At 45.3% G+C, this 16,411-nt stretch overlaps 1 protein-coding gene across 2 annotated transcripts in view; it reads right to left on the reverse strand.

The window, feature by feature from the left end:
• Window positions 1-16,411, reverse strand: part of col18a1a (collagen type XVIII alpha 1 chain a) — a 161,992-nt gene that overhangs the window by 81,769 nt on the left and 63,812 nt on the right. The window contains exon 1 of one of the 2 annotated variants that reach the window (XM_080786203.1): window positions 6,704-7,254. The exons of the other annotated variant lie outside the window; for it this stretch is intronic. Coding sequence (XP_080642329.1) covers window positions 6,704-7,079 — 376 coding nt within the window. The 5' untranslated portion in view covers window positions 7,080-7,254. Of the gene's footprint in view, window positions 1-6,703; window positions 7,255-16,411 lie in introns of those variants that run through there. 2 annotated transcript variants of the gene reach the window in all.

Consider the following 16,411-nt stretch of genomic DNA (forward strand, 5'->3'; position numbering starts at 1 on the left):
TGTGTGTTGCCTGTGTGTCTGTGTGTTGCCTGGGTGTCTGCGTGTCTGTGTGTTGCCTGGGTGTCTGTGTGTCTGTCTGTGTGTTGCCTGTGTGTCTGTCTGTGTGTTGCCTGGGTGTCTGTCTGTGTATCTGTCTGTGTGTTGCCTGTGTGTCTGTGTGTTGCCCTGTGTGTGTGTCTGTCTGTGTGTTGCCTGGGTGTCTGTGGGGGGTTTTGCCGCAGTAGAAAATAGCTTCAGATAAAGTTACCAGGCTAATAAACAAAAGAAAACAAGCCGTTTTCTTCGGGGGCAGGTCTTTACAGGGATATGGTGACACATTAGCTTGGCCATTCAAGGGTTAAACCTCATTCCACTGAACAGACAAAGATCACCGCCGACCTCCGTATTAACCATATCGTTAACGATTGACCACCTCGGACACAGCTCAGTGACGAGACAGGCTGAAACTTATCATGTCTCTATTCCAAGGATTTAAAAAAAGAGGGTTTATATATATATATTCTAACAGAAACCATGTGCAACGGCCGTGGGAAGAGGTATAACGTCCAGACAGAGCATTCAGGAAGCAACAAAATACTGATTTTGCAAGACTTTGAGGCCTGGGGTGTATAAATGTATCAGTCCCTGAGCAGCAGTCACCAGAGAGAGCTCACATCGTGGGCAATAACCAGAAAACACTAGAGCCATTTGTTGTTGCGTCAGCTCTGATTCATGTCAGGTTTGTCCTTAAGCCATATTGATTGACGGTTAAGTGTCCAATTGTCCAATGGTTCTTAAACTCCTCCAAAGTATATATATATATCACCACCAGGCACTGTATTCATGTTAGAGTTGTTCTTGTTCACTGCTTTTGTTTGAAGCAGCAGTTTCCAAAATGTCTCGCACAAAGTCTCGCAACAAAGTATTTGTAAATCAACATCATATACGCTTTCCTATGATTGATTGTGTTGATGCAGTGAACGCTCATGCAGGCCATTTATTTATAAATGCTCTTAAAAAGAGTCAAAACTAAAGAAAAACACCAATAAGATCTAACTTAGCAAATACTATGTGATCCAGGATGAACTGTCACTTAGTGCTGGAAGGAACCAAGAGACATGGTGTCCACTCAGAGACCGTCAACAGAGCGAGGTGTCGCACAGATAGCGGTTCTGTAAAGAGACACATTCCTCCGTGTCCTCCTGATATGACACGAGACACGACAACCAAAACAACCCTCTTTTCCCAGGAAAAAGAGACCGGCGCGTCAGTGGATATATAATGTGACCAGATTTCACTGAGAGACTGCCATGGCGCAAATTACAGCTTTTCACCAGAGGAGAAAACCCTTTTTTTTTTAAATGAGTCAATAGCACAGGCAGACTCTTCACATACCAGTCTACAGCATGTCTGAAATAAGTGTCAGAGCTGAAATCGACATGTAAATATGAAATAAATGCTTAAACATGTAGCTATAGGTGTAATGTTAGAGTCCACAGAAGGCATGTAAATATGAAATAAATGCTTAAACATGTAGCTATAGGTGTAATGTTAGAGACCACAGAAGACATGTAAATATGAAATAAATGCTTAAACATGTAGCTATAGGTGTAATGTTAGAGACCACAGAAGTGAACCTTTCAAGCCTGTTTTCTCAACTCGCTGTTTCTCTGCAAGACATTATACTCTATAAGCCATATCTCCAAAACTGGTGGGTCAAACTGAACAACCAATATGTCAATTTGAAGCTATGATTCCCTGCTTTTCTATATGACATGAAAATGTAAAAAAAATGTAAATAATCCAATGGCAGTCCCTCAGTCAAATGTAGTCACATATATGTATACTATAGACTCGATATAATGTCTGGAGACTCACTGCTAAAAAGCACACAGTAACCAACGTGTCTGTAATCACAAACACGTCGAGGCGAACACATAAACCATTGGTCAACAGCAACCAGGAGCTAGAATATAATGCCTTGCTTTCAACCGCAAAGAGATAACTCCATTACACTGTTTGACACATTTGAAATCACACTGACTACACCGCCTCAAAAACACTTTAAGTTAATTGCCTCCAGTTCACAGAGGAGATTGTGTTGAACATCTCAAAGCCTGTATTCAGGGCCAGGTGCTGAATGTCAGGCATGGGAGACGAACATCAAAGAAGAGGAAGAGTTCGTAGAGCTCCGAGACATACTTCATTTTAAGACAACAATTTTGCAACGGTTCGACCGACTAGGTCTTCATCAAGATATTTGCCTGGTTCCCAAACTGTTCAGGTCATCGCCCCAAAAGAGAGATTAGATGTTTTCCCGGCACCCTAAATATAGTGGAAAATAGCAGATCTACAAGCACACACGGCCTCACTTCGCGCCACATTGCGAGCTTTTAGATCGGCTATTTTCTACTACTTCTTAAAGGACCACTTCACTACTTTTCAACCTATCGTCATATAATAGGGCCTCACTAATGTCATGTGTCTCATAGGAGGGCTGTGGGCAGTTCAGAAACCGTCTTCCAGTGACATCATCGATGGGGAATACAAGCTAATAGAAACTGCAGGCTTTCTAGTCCTGAAAAGTTGCAATGCTGCAAAATAGAAGCCATCGTTCTCACGATAATGAAAATCTAAACATTTTTGTAAAAAGAAATCTTGTTTAAAAAAAAAAAAAAATCTGCCTAATGATGATGTCACTGGAAGACAGGTTTCTAAACTGCCCACAGCAAATTGGTCCGTGACGCACAAATGTGTCCCCGACCCACCGTTTGCGAAACAGGGATGTAGAGAATTCTTTTCAATTTGACTTTAAAACATATCTTTTGCTGCGGCATGCTTCAAAAGAGAACTGTGAGAGCCTGCTGGCCACACTGGTCTAGTCATGAGACATAACAAGAGGTCACAACATGAAGGTCAGGCGCTAGTCAACTATAATAGGAAACATAATATAATGAAATATAATTAGGAATGTGAACATTATTATCTCTGAAACTCCTCAGCTCTAATAAGACATAAGTACATGTACAGTAAGCGGAACAGTACTTATCCCATTCTGGACGAGAACGCCTTTTGGTGTGAGCATTATGTTATGCTTTAGCTATTGAAAAATAGCAGATCTACAAGCTCATAGCGCGCCACCGAGTGGCGCGCTACGAGCTTGTAGGTCTGCTATTTTTGAAAAATCGACGGACGACTGACATAGAAACATAGCTTTTTCAGAAAAACTGTCAGGATGTAGAAGACATTTTTAGAATCTGATCTCAGGTCAAAATGGGTTATACTAACATTAGTGTACAGGTTAGCGCTCGACTGCAACACGCAAAACGCCACCGATGCAAAGATAATCCCTTCCTGTCCGTTCGATGTAACGTTGACAAGACATCCTAATTTGTCAAAGTTTGGGGAGACAAGACAATTTACCCGTCAGGAAGAGATGCATGCCCGCGAGCCACGTACTGTCAGAACAGCTGTGTGCATTTCCGCTACTGACACTATATATATTTTTCCATGACATCATGTCGTTCACAGTATACAGTATGGATACTGTATGTGGGTGGTAAAAAATAATATCACATGCCACTATACTGAATAACCCATTTAGGCCTGACGTCGAAATAAAATAAAACCTTCGCTCTGAAAGAATATATATTCAAAGATTTGTGCCGCATTTCTTACGATCTTTCAAAAATAGCAGGACCTACAAGCTCATAGCGCGCCACTCGGTGGCGCGCTATGAGCTTGTAGATCTGCTATTTTTCAATAGCTAAAGTATAACATAATGCCTAGTTATAAAACACCAAAAGGGGTTCCCGACCCCAAAATGGAATAAACTCTCCAGCCAGGTTATAATACCTCCTTCCTATAATTGATATCATATGTTTCATGCTGAAAAAACGCAGGGCAAGGAAAGATCAAAGCCGGGTGTTAACTTCTTTCTGATTACACTTTGGCCTAATCTAATCAATTCATACAGTTTTCACGCTACTGTGCTGAACTGAGAACATTCTCCTCCTGGCAGCACACACGTACTACTGACCGCAGGACCTGAGGACCGCACGACCTCAGGACCGCACGACCTGAGGACCGCACGACCTCAGGGCCGCACCACGTCACCTCAGACCAGCGATAAAGACATTTGATTTGATTTGATTTGATAAAGACATCACTCCTCATCATGCTCGACCATGAAACCGACTCGTCGGATACTGTACATGCCTTGTGCAAGATTTTGACAGCGTGGAACCCATTAAAGTCGTGTGTGTGTGTTTGTGTGTGTGTGTGTGTGACTGTGTGTGTGTGTGTGTGTGTGTGTGACACTGTGTGTGTGTGTGTGTGTGTGTGTGTGTGTGTGTGTGTGTGTGTGTGTGTGTGTGTGACTGTGTGTGTGTGTGTGTGACTGTGTGTGTGTGTGTGTGTGTGTGTGTGACTGTGTGTGTGTGTGTGTGTGTGTGTGTGTGTGTGTGTGTGTGCTTGTGTATTTTGAATAAACCTTCTAGTGATGTTGAGTCACATGCTAACCAGTGGATGATGATGATGATGATGATGGAAACACAGACATGCGTCAGGTTTAAGGTTTAAGGTTTAAGGTTTAAGGTCACTGTTAGCGGTAGTAATGCCATGCGTGTTAAGAGTTATCTGCAGCCATACATGTGAGAGAGGAGGGTGAGACGTAGTCATACATGTGCTCCTCAGTGCAGAGAGGAGTGAGACAGTGTCTCACTCTGAGCAGAGAGGAGGGTGAGACGAGTCGGTGTCTCCGTATCCATGCAGGGAAACCAAACATTGAGTTAATGGGACCGACACCCTGTGCTGACTTTAAAACAAGGGGGATTTGGTGGTAAAAACCCAGACAATACAGGGAGGGGAGGGAGGGGGTTTAGGGGAGTTTAATGGCTGGCTCTGAATGGATCCCAGAGGACGGTCCAGGAGGAAGGAATCCATTCCAACCAGTGATTACCTTTCCGGTTCCTAACTGACAAGCACTGATACCCTTCATCATGGTCCTCCTCCTCCTCATCGTCGGGCAGAGTGTGGCACTCCACGGGGAGCTGACCTCCGTCCAGGACCGCCCAGCAGCTGTCACGCAACACCTCGCAGAACCCGCGGCATGGCAGCAGCGCCGCACGCCGCCGCGGGCCCGGGCCCGGTGGGTCACACGTTGGTACCAGGAGCAGGCAGAAGAACCGCTCTACGCTACGGTGGCAGCCTGACCTCAGGAGCCACGCCCACTCGCTCAGGAGGGCCACGACTTCCTCCCCGCTGCTCTGGTTCAGGTGGTTGGGCGCCGCGAAGCTGTCTCTGCCCGCCAGGGAGCAGAAGGTCAGCGGGGGGTCTATGGGAACGCAGCGTGGTGGGGATTCTAGGGTCACGGGTGGCTCGGCGTTTTGGCTGTAAACGGATGTCTGGCTGACTACAGCTCCTTCACTCGTCTGTAGCGTTGCAGGGCTAGTGAACGGTAACCGACTATCCTGGCTAGTTACTGATGTTTGTCTCCTGTCTGTAGGGCTAGTGAACGGTAACCGACTATCCTGGCTAGTTACTGATGTTTGTCTCCTGTCTGTAGGGCTAGTAAACGGTAACCGACTAGCCTGGCTAGTTACTGATGTTTGTCTCCTGTCTGAGTGATTAGCCTGGCTAGTTACTGATGTTTGTCTCCTGTCTGAGTCGCCGTTCATTTGTGTCGGTCTGAGTAAAGGCTTTTCGTGACTTACTACTACTCGCGCCTGGCTAGCTAAAGACAATTGGCTTAACGAGGACGGGCTATTAGTTACCGGTTCACGGCTGACTGGTGACTGATGACCCTGAACAGGGCCCTCTGTGTGGGGGGCATCCTCAGGGGTCTGGGTAGGGGCCAAGGATGTGTCTCCTACAGACAGGGTAGGGGCCAAGGATGTGTCTCCTACAGACAGGGTAGGGGCCAAGGATGTGTCTCCTACAGACAGGGTAGTAGGGGCCAAGGATGTGTCATCTACAGACAGGGTAGGGGCCAAGGATGTGTCTCCTACAGACAGGGTAGTAGGGGCCAACGATGTGTCTACAGACAGGGTAGTAGGGGCCAACGATGTGTCATCTACAGACAGGGTAGGGGCCAAGGATGTGTCATCTACAGACAGGGTAGTAGGGGCCAAGGATGTGTCGTCTCCTACAGACAGGGTAGGGGCCTCTACAGACAGGGTAGTGGCCCCTACAGACAGGGTTAGTAAATCAGAGACAGTGTATTCCGGAGAATACTCCGTCGAGTTAAAATCACTGGCATTCCGACTAGAGCTGGTGTTATTTTCTATAACAGAACTACTGAGATCAAGGTTAAGAGACTGCTCTGTCTGTTGCTCTGTCTGTTGCTCTGTCTGACAGGGCATACTTTTATCTGTAGTTTGGTTGCAGAAGGTCAAAGCATTCCCTTGGAGAAGGTCCAACTCTTTAAGGACACTGCTTTCTTTAAGTACCTTTAAGGCCTCGTTCTCTATCAGACCTGTGAGGTCAGTGGAGGTCATCACCGCGTCAGCCGGCTCGCTCAAATGTGATTCAGATCCGGGATCTGATCCGGACTCAGACTTAACTCCAGAGGAGCCGGTCCGAGCAGGACCAGGACGGGGCCCTGACCCTAGATCAGCTGGTCCTCCGCTCCTCCCCGGACCTGAAAAGTGCAACCTGTGCTCAGACCTTCCAGAACCAGAACCCCTCCTACCCTCTAGTGACGACATGCGGTTACCGGCTTCACCTGTACGCCGCGGCGCTGCGGGGGTCCCGGTGGTCCCGGTGGGGGTCCCGGGGGCGGCGACCGTCCCCTTGGCGGGCCCCTTATCCGTGGGCCTGGCGGTGGTCAGCCGGGGCTCCTCCGTGGCGCTCTCTACGAGGTTCTGGGCCCGGCTCGACGACGCCTCCATAACCGCCGCCTCCGGCCCGGTCCCCGAAGTGGGCTGCTCCTCACCAACGCCACTGCCACCCGGGGCCTCGGACCCCCCCTCCCCCTCCAGTACCGCCGGGGGGGCCAAAGTGGTGCTGTCGTCCTCCCAGCCCCAGAACCAGGCGTGGGCCGGGCCCGTCCACTGGACCAACAACAGGAGCAGCATAAATCCAAAAGGGGTCCTCATCATCTTCTTCCTCAGCGGCGGGACGTTTTTTATTTTAAATGGGAGCTCAGCTCAGCTCAGCCCCTCTAACACCACCTCTATCAGACGTCTGGAGTGAACTGTGACATGCCCACACACTCACTGCCACTTATCTCTGCTCGCGTTCGCTTTCCTTCAACCACACTAAGAGACCCTACACTTACACACACACACACACACACCCACACACACCCCACACACACACACACACGCTCCACTACACAGAGAGGAGAGCTGAAGAGGAGTGCCTCATTCAAAAGAGGACGAGGAGGAGGAGGAGGAGGGGGTGTGTGCTCCTCATTGGCTGGCCCTGGTAATATGTCCTCCCCCTGGACTCCTCCCCTCCTCCCCCTCCCCTCCCTCCTCCCCCTTCACCCTTTGTCACAGCGGTGAAAGAGGCTCCTCTCCTTCGCTGACTGATACCTCTGGTTGAAATGTTGGCGGTCGTTTTCCTTCTCTGTGTGTGAAATGTTGGACCGTCGGCAGCTTGTTTCACTTTGACTGACTCGTTCTCCGTTTTTGTCCAAGACGTGATAATGTAAGGAAGCAGCAGTGTGGGGGGGTTTGGGGGGGGTGTTGGGGGGTGGTCCGGGGGTCCCTCTGCCTCAAGTAAAGTCCAAGTTCTCCAGGCCGAGCTGATCTGATAGTTGTTGAAGTGGTGCTGGTGGTGGTAATGTGACCCTGAAGTGGTGCTGGTGGTGGTAATGTGACCCTGAAGTGGTGCTGGTGGTGGTAATGTGACCCTGAAGTGGTGCTGGTGGTGGTAATGTGACCCTGAAGTGGTGCTGGTGGTGGTAATGTGACCCTGAAGTGGTGCTGGTGGTGGTAATGTGACCCTGAAGTGGTGCTGGTGGTGGTAATGTGACCCTGAAGTGGTGCTGGTGGTGGTAATGTGACCCTGAAGTGGTGCTGGTGGTGGTAATGTGACCCTGAAGTGGTGCTGGTGGTGGTAATGTGACCCTGAAGTGGTGCTGGTGGTGGTAATGTGACCCTGAAGTGGTGCTGGTGGTGGTAATGTGACCCTGAAGTGGTGCTGGTGGTGGTAATGTGACCCTGAAGTGGTGCTGGTGGTGGTAATGTGACCCTGAAGTGGTGCTGGTGGTGGTAATGTGACCCTGAAGTGGTGCTGGTGGTGGTAATGTGACCCTGAAGTGGTGCTGGTGGTGGTAATGTGACCCTAACCATATTTCTATAGGGTCAGACAGACAACAGGACAAGGATTGGATGCTGTGTTGATGGTTTGGAATGCGGGTGTTTTTTTTGCGCTATTTAGGTTGAATTAATTTCCTTTTTTAAATGCACTATATTATGTTTAACTTTGACCTGAGATCAGATTCTAAAAAAAATGTCTTCTATACGTCCTGACAGTTTTCTGAAAAAGCTAATGTTTCTATGTGTCAGTCGTTCTTCGATTTTTAAAAAATAGCAGACCTACAAGCTCGTAGCGCGCCACTCAGTGGCGCGCTACGAGCTTGTAGATCTGCTATTCTATATAATGGGGTTCCCGCCCCAAAACCTTCGGTGCAATCTGTTATGTAAAAAAAGTTTCTGAATGTATTTTTAATCAATGATTGTCAGAGTTGGGTGGTTTTTTTTTCGAGGACTCAAACGACCTTACATTTATATATACGTGTGTTTTTTAAGCTTGCTAACATCATTCATGTACCAAAACAATACCACAACGATCTCTCCCTATTGGACAGGACTTTATAATACCACAACGATCTCTCCCTATTGGACAGGACTTTATAATACCACAACGATCTCTCCCTATTGTACAGGACTTTACAAAACAATACCACAACGATCTCTCCCTATTGGACAGGACTTTATAATACAACAACGATCTCTCCCTATTGGACAGGACTTTCCACCCAGAATGGCAGGGGGGCTCAAGATATCCCGCTGCCATCCAAGACAAATAAATACTGTATAGTATACATTGTCCTGTTTGTTACAGGGTGTTATACGGTCTCAGAATACACTTCCATTCAACACCAGTAAGACGCGCAAACGCGGGAAGCGAACGCAGCTCGTACATATGACTCAGCCATAACCATATAAGGAGTCCCCAAAGCAGCTATACGTCCAAATATGGAGTGTGTTGCATCAATCACAAACAAATCACTCAGCTCCATATATGGGCAGGGGGACACACGGACACACAGACATGATCTGCTAGGTCTCATAGTAAGTGCTCACTGCGTTCGCAATCAGTTAAACATGACCTTTGTCTGCCGATAGGAACATTATCAAGATTCGCTGTTTTCACTTATAAAGTGCAACTGTAAGCAAATTCCTCGTCTTATTCTCTTCCACTGTACCTTTGCACAAGTCATACCTTCAGCCTGTATGGCCTACATAAATCTTTAAGTAGCCTACCCTGCGCTGTACTGTACTGTAGTACAACAACAGCACGATTAATTTCTCCTCCCCCCCCTGTGTGTGTTTCCAGCGCTCCTGGCATTGTGGGTGAACAGTATAACGTTCCTGTCCGGACTGGTTTCCCCTACATTACATACGGCCTATAGGAGCGCCTGACAGAGACCCTCCACGTCTGCCAATAGGAGCTTATATAGTGATAAAAGCAGGAAGAGTTTTTAGGTGTTTTAAGTGTGTGTTCCTCTATAACAGCCAATGGGGCCTTAAAGGAAAGGTGAGGATGGCATCATGCTGCTGGCTGTGTGTGTGTGTGTGTGTGTCTGTGCTGCTGGCTCACATGTTGACAGAGAGGAACGCAGTTCCCTGGTGTACCCCCCCCCCCCCCTCCCCCCCTATAGCATTCTCAGTGGCTTACGTTGTAAAAAGCGGTGAAGCGGTCTCTTGGAAAAGGCACAGGGGTCACTAAGAATCCCCCCCTGACCTCGTTCATTCTGTAAGACTGCGTGTGTGTGTGTGTGTGTGTGTGTGTGTGTGTGTGTTTGTGTGCAGGTGTGCCAATTGAACATAATTGTTGTTAAGTCAATGATTGTGCTTCAAAATAAACTACCCAGACAGACCGACAGACACCTACCTACTGTAGTTAAATGAGTGAGAAAGCTTATACAAAACTGGGCAAATTAAATATCCAACACTATTTAATGGTTGAAATGACCTTAATCAATGCGTTCAACACAGCTGAGGAGAGCAGGATCTCCTTATTGTGACATTTCAATAAAGACAACTCAATTTAGTTCATGATTATTTCAATGAACCTGCAGGTAAAAACTGTAATATAAGACAAACAGGTCATTGAAACCCATAAAGGGCAATCAATGTGAAGAAACTTGGATATCTGTGATTGGACACAAATAAAAATCACACCCGTGTGAAGTGAGGGGCGCTCTTATCATCGTGTAACCACATGATGTAGAATATACACTATGCCTATTTGCTCAGACACTATGAAGTAAAATTATCCATTCATTGTCAATAAGGAATTTAATGTTTGTTTAAGACCAAGTTTGTGGACGCCGGTAAGCAAAAGATGGAAGAAGGAGGGGTAGTAGGGGGTTAGCGCCCCTCAAAAAACAAACAAATCAACAACTAACAAACCATGAACACTTCATTGTTCATTTAAATAACTCATAAAAACTGAATGTAAAAACCATGTGTTTGCCACTGAACCGATACAGGCTATAGTCTTGGACAGCCGTGCAAAATTACCTTCCGCTGAACGGACCCCCAATTTATGAGTCACGTTTTGCCATATACAGGAATGCGGATTATATTTTTGAACACCGTGGGACGCGCTCAACTCCCTTAGCCTCCCTTCAGGGCACGAAGAAGAAGCCGAAGTTAAACCCTCTTAAACCCAGTAATTGTTCGCCCTAAAACTGTCAGAGAGACAACTGGAGTTGCTCGGAGCAGATGAGAGCCATAAATAATTAATCACTGCGGTTTTAAAAGGTGTCAAAGTTTAGCCGGACATATTGTTATACAGCCGTGTTGTAACAGGTTTATGTGCAGCATAAGGTGACAGCGTTAGTGAAAACAGTCTGGCGAGCCATGAGGTAAACTGCTAATTATAATCAACCCCATTTGCACTCGTCCACACGGTGCGTTGCACAGCAACTAGTGTGTTGCTGTCTGTCGGTTGGAAAACCTCATAACTCCATTTTTGAGGTCTTATCTAATCTGAACCCAGTAGTTTTAGAGCCTCTATACCGTGTAGAATACTGCGCTTCCATTCGTGAAGCTGATACAATCAATCAATGGCCAAACTAGTCTCTAGCTAATGTATGCAATGTCCAATGTCTACAGTGGTTAATGATTAAGACCAGGTTCTAAGGAGAATGGTATAATTTATGCAGTCTTAAGTAAAACACAACATTCCCTGAATACAGATAAATCAATCGATAGTCCTTTTTTGTTTTAGTGGTGCAACCACTCCCTTACGGAGCTATGTGTGTGTGGCTGGGTCTGAGCACGGAAACAGCATGGTTGTTTTTCACCACCTGTGAGCAACCACACACACACACACACACACACACACACACACACACACACACACACAAACAGTATATATGATGATTTCGGGTGTGCCAGTACAGTAGAGGGACCCCTACACGGTAACACCGACAACGTCTGTGAAACGCTGACAGAGGAGACGACAACGTCTGTGCGAAACAGAAAAGGTGACGCCAGGATAGACCGCTGTCGTCCGAAAGGATCTAACAAAAGTGCTTTTAATCGGATGATGAAAAATAACATAACAAATTAAGCACCTATAAATTGTGGGGATGATGTTAAGAGTCCCGAGATTACAAAAGGGTTTATGTCTATTTTGAGACACAATACAGTCGACATGCCAAGGAGACATGGGTGGCCAAAAGGACCCCCTCTTTAAAGTCTGCGTGTGTGTCTGCGTGTGTGTCTGCGTGTGTGTGCTGTGTGTGTGCTCTTGTCACATCGTTGACAGGGTCTTCCATAAGTGCACCGTTTCCTGGCTCTGACAGGGAAAAGACTAAATTGTTTTCTCAACACAGGAAATCTGCAGAGATCATAAAAGTGAACAAAACATACCTTGAGCTTCCTCAAAGAAGCCCCTCTTTCCAACCTCTCATAAGCATTAACCCATTTAGACCTAAGTTCGATTCTGTGTCAGTGGTGCTCAAACTATTTCGTTTCAAGGACCCCCAATATCATATATCCCGACCCCTATCTGAAAATATGTTGTTCCAGGGACCCCCCCCAGAAGCAAAGATTTGAGTTAAAACGTTCACTCTGTAATCTTATATACAAGTGAAAAGGTGTACCCATACTCATTCTTCATGCTCTATCTCCGACCGAACCACACTTTTACCACACATCTCTATATGCAAAATAAATTCGCCACCCTCCCCGAACTGACATAGCCTATTTTTTAGCCGTTCAAGTTTCTTATTTACTCTGCAAATATTACTTTTATGAAAATCACGATCGAGCCAGCAGATAAACGGGTGCCACAACACGCCGAGAAACAAGGAATTTAACCACGCTACTTGCATACACTGCAACTCGCTTACAATTCGCAAACCTGGCAACACTGCCTGCCTCTTACGTCACCAGCTCTGCTCCTCCTGGCCTCCGTAGTCCGTCGCGCTCACAATCTGTCGCAGCCATCTTGCTTTTCTTTTGGATGGGCGAGTGGACATTTAATGCTAATAAATTAATTATAGGTCCAGCAAGCAAATCATGATGGTCTGATTGTGCTCAATAGGTCACAATAACATTCCGAAATTAGGTGTTGTGTTTTGTATGGCATTTTCCCCAGTAGTAGTTGCATATCTATCTCAGCTTTTGCCTGATAGCACACATGCTAACGTCAGCAGCCATAGCAACATACAGTGTGCGCAGACATAACATGAGTTGTTTACAACACAAACACACGGCCTTTTCACCACGCAATACACACAACAGCTCGGGAGTTATTAAACCGAACGTGGACGCTGTTTCAGTGTTACATTTGCTGCGCATATCGGAATAATTGTAACGGCATGCATGATAAATGTAACAACGCTAAAAAACACCATTAAACATATCGTTTTCACCTTAAAGCTATTACATTTCATTGAAGCAACTCCTTAGCATTGTTTTCATACCATGGATGTGATAAGATAATGTATCAAACATAAGGGAAATATTAAATAGGATCGGGTGTACCAGTTTGGCCATTTCTTTTTTTTCAATGGGGCAATACATTGATTAAACAAACGTTTGATTGATTGAGTTGTACAACGTTATACAACCCTAAACTAATTTTAGAATACACTACACAATACAATACAATTTTAGAACATATTTTGCACGTTCCATTTTTTTACTCAGAGATCCCTTTAGCTACACATGTAATATTTCCAGGCAACGGACCTACACATGTCAGCTACCATAAACCACTTCAAGTTATTAGGACGAAATAACTGACAGGAGTGACGGTGCTGTGCTGTGAGTAAACTAATAGGGGAGAGCCGCCAAGGATGTAACATTTTGCACGTTTCATTCTTTTACTCAGAGATCCGTTTAGCTACACATGTAATATTTTCAGGCAACGGACCTACACATGTCAGCTACCATAAACCACTTCAAGTTATTTTTTTGATAAAACAGGTCGGGAGTTATTCAACCGAACGTGGACGCTGTTTCAGTGTTACATTTGCTGCGCATATCGGATCAATTGTAACGGCATGCATGATAAATGTAACAACGCTAAAAAACACCATTAAACATATCGTTCTCAGCTTAAAGCAATTACATTTCATTGAAGCAACTCCTTAGCATTGTTTTTATACCATGGATGTGATAAGAAAATGTATCAAACATAAGGGAAATATTAAATAGTATCGGGTGTACCAGTACCAGTTTGGCCATTTCTTTTTTTTCAATGGGGCAATACATTGATTAAACAAACGTTTGATTGATTGAGTTGTACAACGTTATACAACCCTAAACTAATTTCAGAATACACTACACGATACAATACCATTTCAGAACATATAATATTGGCCAATATGTCAAATATGTAAATATTACATATAATGGCATTGAATGGAAGCGGACCATTTGTAACACATGTTACAAATGACCCGCTTTTGCAAGTTTTCTTTGCAGTTGCTTACAGACCAGAATGAACGTGAATTCCGTCTAAACACGATGCAAACTAATGAAGAACATAAGCATGAACACATCCATGTGGATTTTTATTCACCAACACCAAAGACAAAAATTGTACCACACATATACTCCAGGTGTAAAATTAGACGCATTTTGAAGGTAAACACTTCAAACTTCAAACTCCTGGCCACGTAGAGTACGTTGCTGTACACATACTGACGCGATGGCGTCATGGTGGCGTTGACCAATCAAGATATAACGTCCATGTTACAACCGTGAAGCGTTACAACCTTGGCGGCTCTCCCCTACATTTGTTACTAACATTAGGTTGTGGCGAAGTAGACACGTGGCCAGCAGATACTGTGTTTTGGACAAACAGGCTAGGTATTGGTGTTGATTTGGGTCAACTGGACAAACAGCGTGGTGTTGTTTTGTGTCTGTGTTTGTGTTGGAGCGCCTCAGTGTGGCCGTACAGGTCATGTGCAACCTCTTCCACAGAGAGATGGAGACACTAAATCTCAGCTGGACAAACATGTTTGCATGCATGCATCGCTGCCTTGCATGCTGTGTGCTACTGTTGAGTCTGTCACTTACTTTGACTGATTTATGGCATTGTCTTTCTGTTAAAATCCAACTATGTTAATTTAAGAACTCTGGGCATATAGGTCATTGTTTATTCACTGTGCACACGTGTAGCCTATTGTATGTCAGACTGTATGTCTGTCCCACAGTCACAATCCTTTAGTACTTAGGCTGTGGAAATATTCAGGACAAAACAATGGTACATTTCCAATAACCCATTCGTTACTACATGTGGAGTCAACTCCCGCCATTTATTTCTTCCCATAGTGCGTGGCAAAGTCGCTCTGGGATGAGTGCGCGCGTAGCGCGCACGAAATTCTAGTAATATATATTCTAAGATTTGAGGCACACGATTTTTCAAAAATAGCGGACCTACAAGTTCATAGCGCGGCACTCGGTGCCGCGCTATGAGCTTGTAGATCTGCTATTTTTCAATAGCTAAAGTATAACATAATGCTTTAAAACACCAAAAGGGGTTCCTGCCCAAAATGGGTTAAGACTGCCTTTACAAACATGCATGATGGACGCTACAAATCATAAAGCCTATATGTACTGTACAGGAACACTTCCTGTGTTCACACAGGCAGCATTTTGATTTGCGTCGGGTTGTTGTTATTACAGTGTGGGGAGGATGTCAAAGTACGGTATGCACTGTATTTCAAACAAATATAAGCAAAGCCTGGTGAAGGAATTAAGGAACTCTTTCACCTATAAATTGGCATCTTTGTCTGTCTGCGCCAGTGCTGAAATGTTTACCGTTGAACCATTAGAGCTTTGCCCACTTTGCTTAAGGGATTACACTGGAGTTCTGGAGTTGACCTTCAGGTCAAATTCTGTGTCAAACCAGGAAGCAGGATCATGTCAAAGGTCATGTCTCACCTATAGACACGTACAGGATCTAAATGCAATGTCTCGATAGAAGAGCACGGAGACAAAAACACAAATTGTATAAGTAAGTATATTGGATTTGAAAATGCTAGGAAGGGCCTATAGTGGACAAGAGATCCAGTATAAGTCAGCTTTAATAACTACCTAAAATGTATTTTGGTGGGCCTTGATGTCGTCGTAATGAACTTAAACTGAAAATAGCAGATCTGCAAGCAGCGCGGCACGTTTCAATGTATTTGAAACTCCAGCTTGTCACACTCCAGGGCTGACTGACTGAATGCTTTCTGCCTGTTCCCAGCCACCAGGGACACTCCTGTCCTGACCCGGTTCCACTCGGTTCAACGGGGCGACTGGGCAGAACAGTACTCTGTGATGATGGTCACAGAGGGACGTATAAAGATCCCGTCTCTGAAAATGTTTAGATTTGTTTTTTACGGGCCACATGTCTGGGGAGGTTATGGTCCAATATTATATTATGGAGGTCATAAAAGTGTAACGAGAATCCTTTTGAAGTTTGTTACAGCATCTTTACCCTTGAATAATGTAACCGTAGAGGAGTGGGACGTGTTGGAATGTTACCGGTATGTGTACTACCTGACGTCGAAATTAAAAAAATGTCTTCTAAAGTTTTCTGAGAAATAATCTGAGAATCATCAAATCATCAAATATTCGGGAAAACAGCGCCTCCCCTAGGCAACAGTCTGTCTTGAGAGACTACTCACACACTAGTCAATTCACAGATCAAGTCTCATATTATGGCCAATATCCATTACATC

This window comes from Protomyctophum bolini (assembly GCF_963924005.1).
Source record: "Protomyctophum bolini genome assembly, chromosome: 16".
In the NCBI taxonomy this organism is placed as follows: domain Eukaryota; kingdom Metazoa; phylum Chordata; class Actinopteri; order Myctophiformes; family Myctophidae; genus Protomyctophum; species Protomyctophum bolini.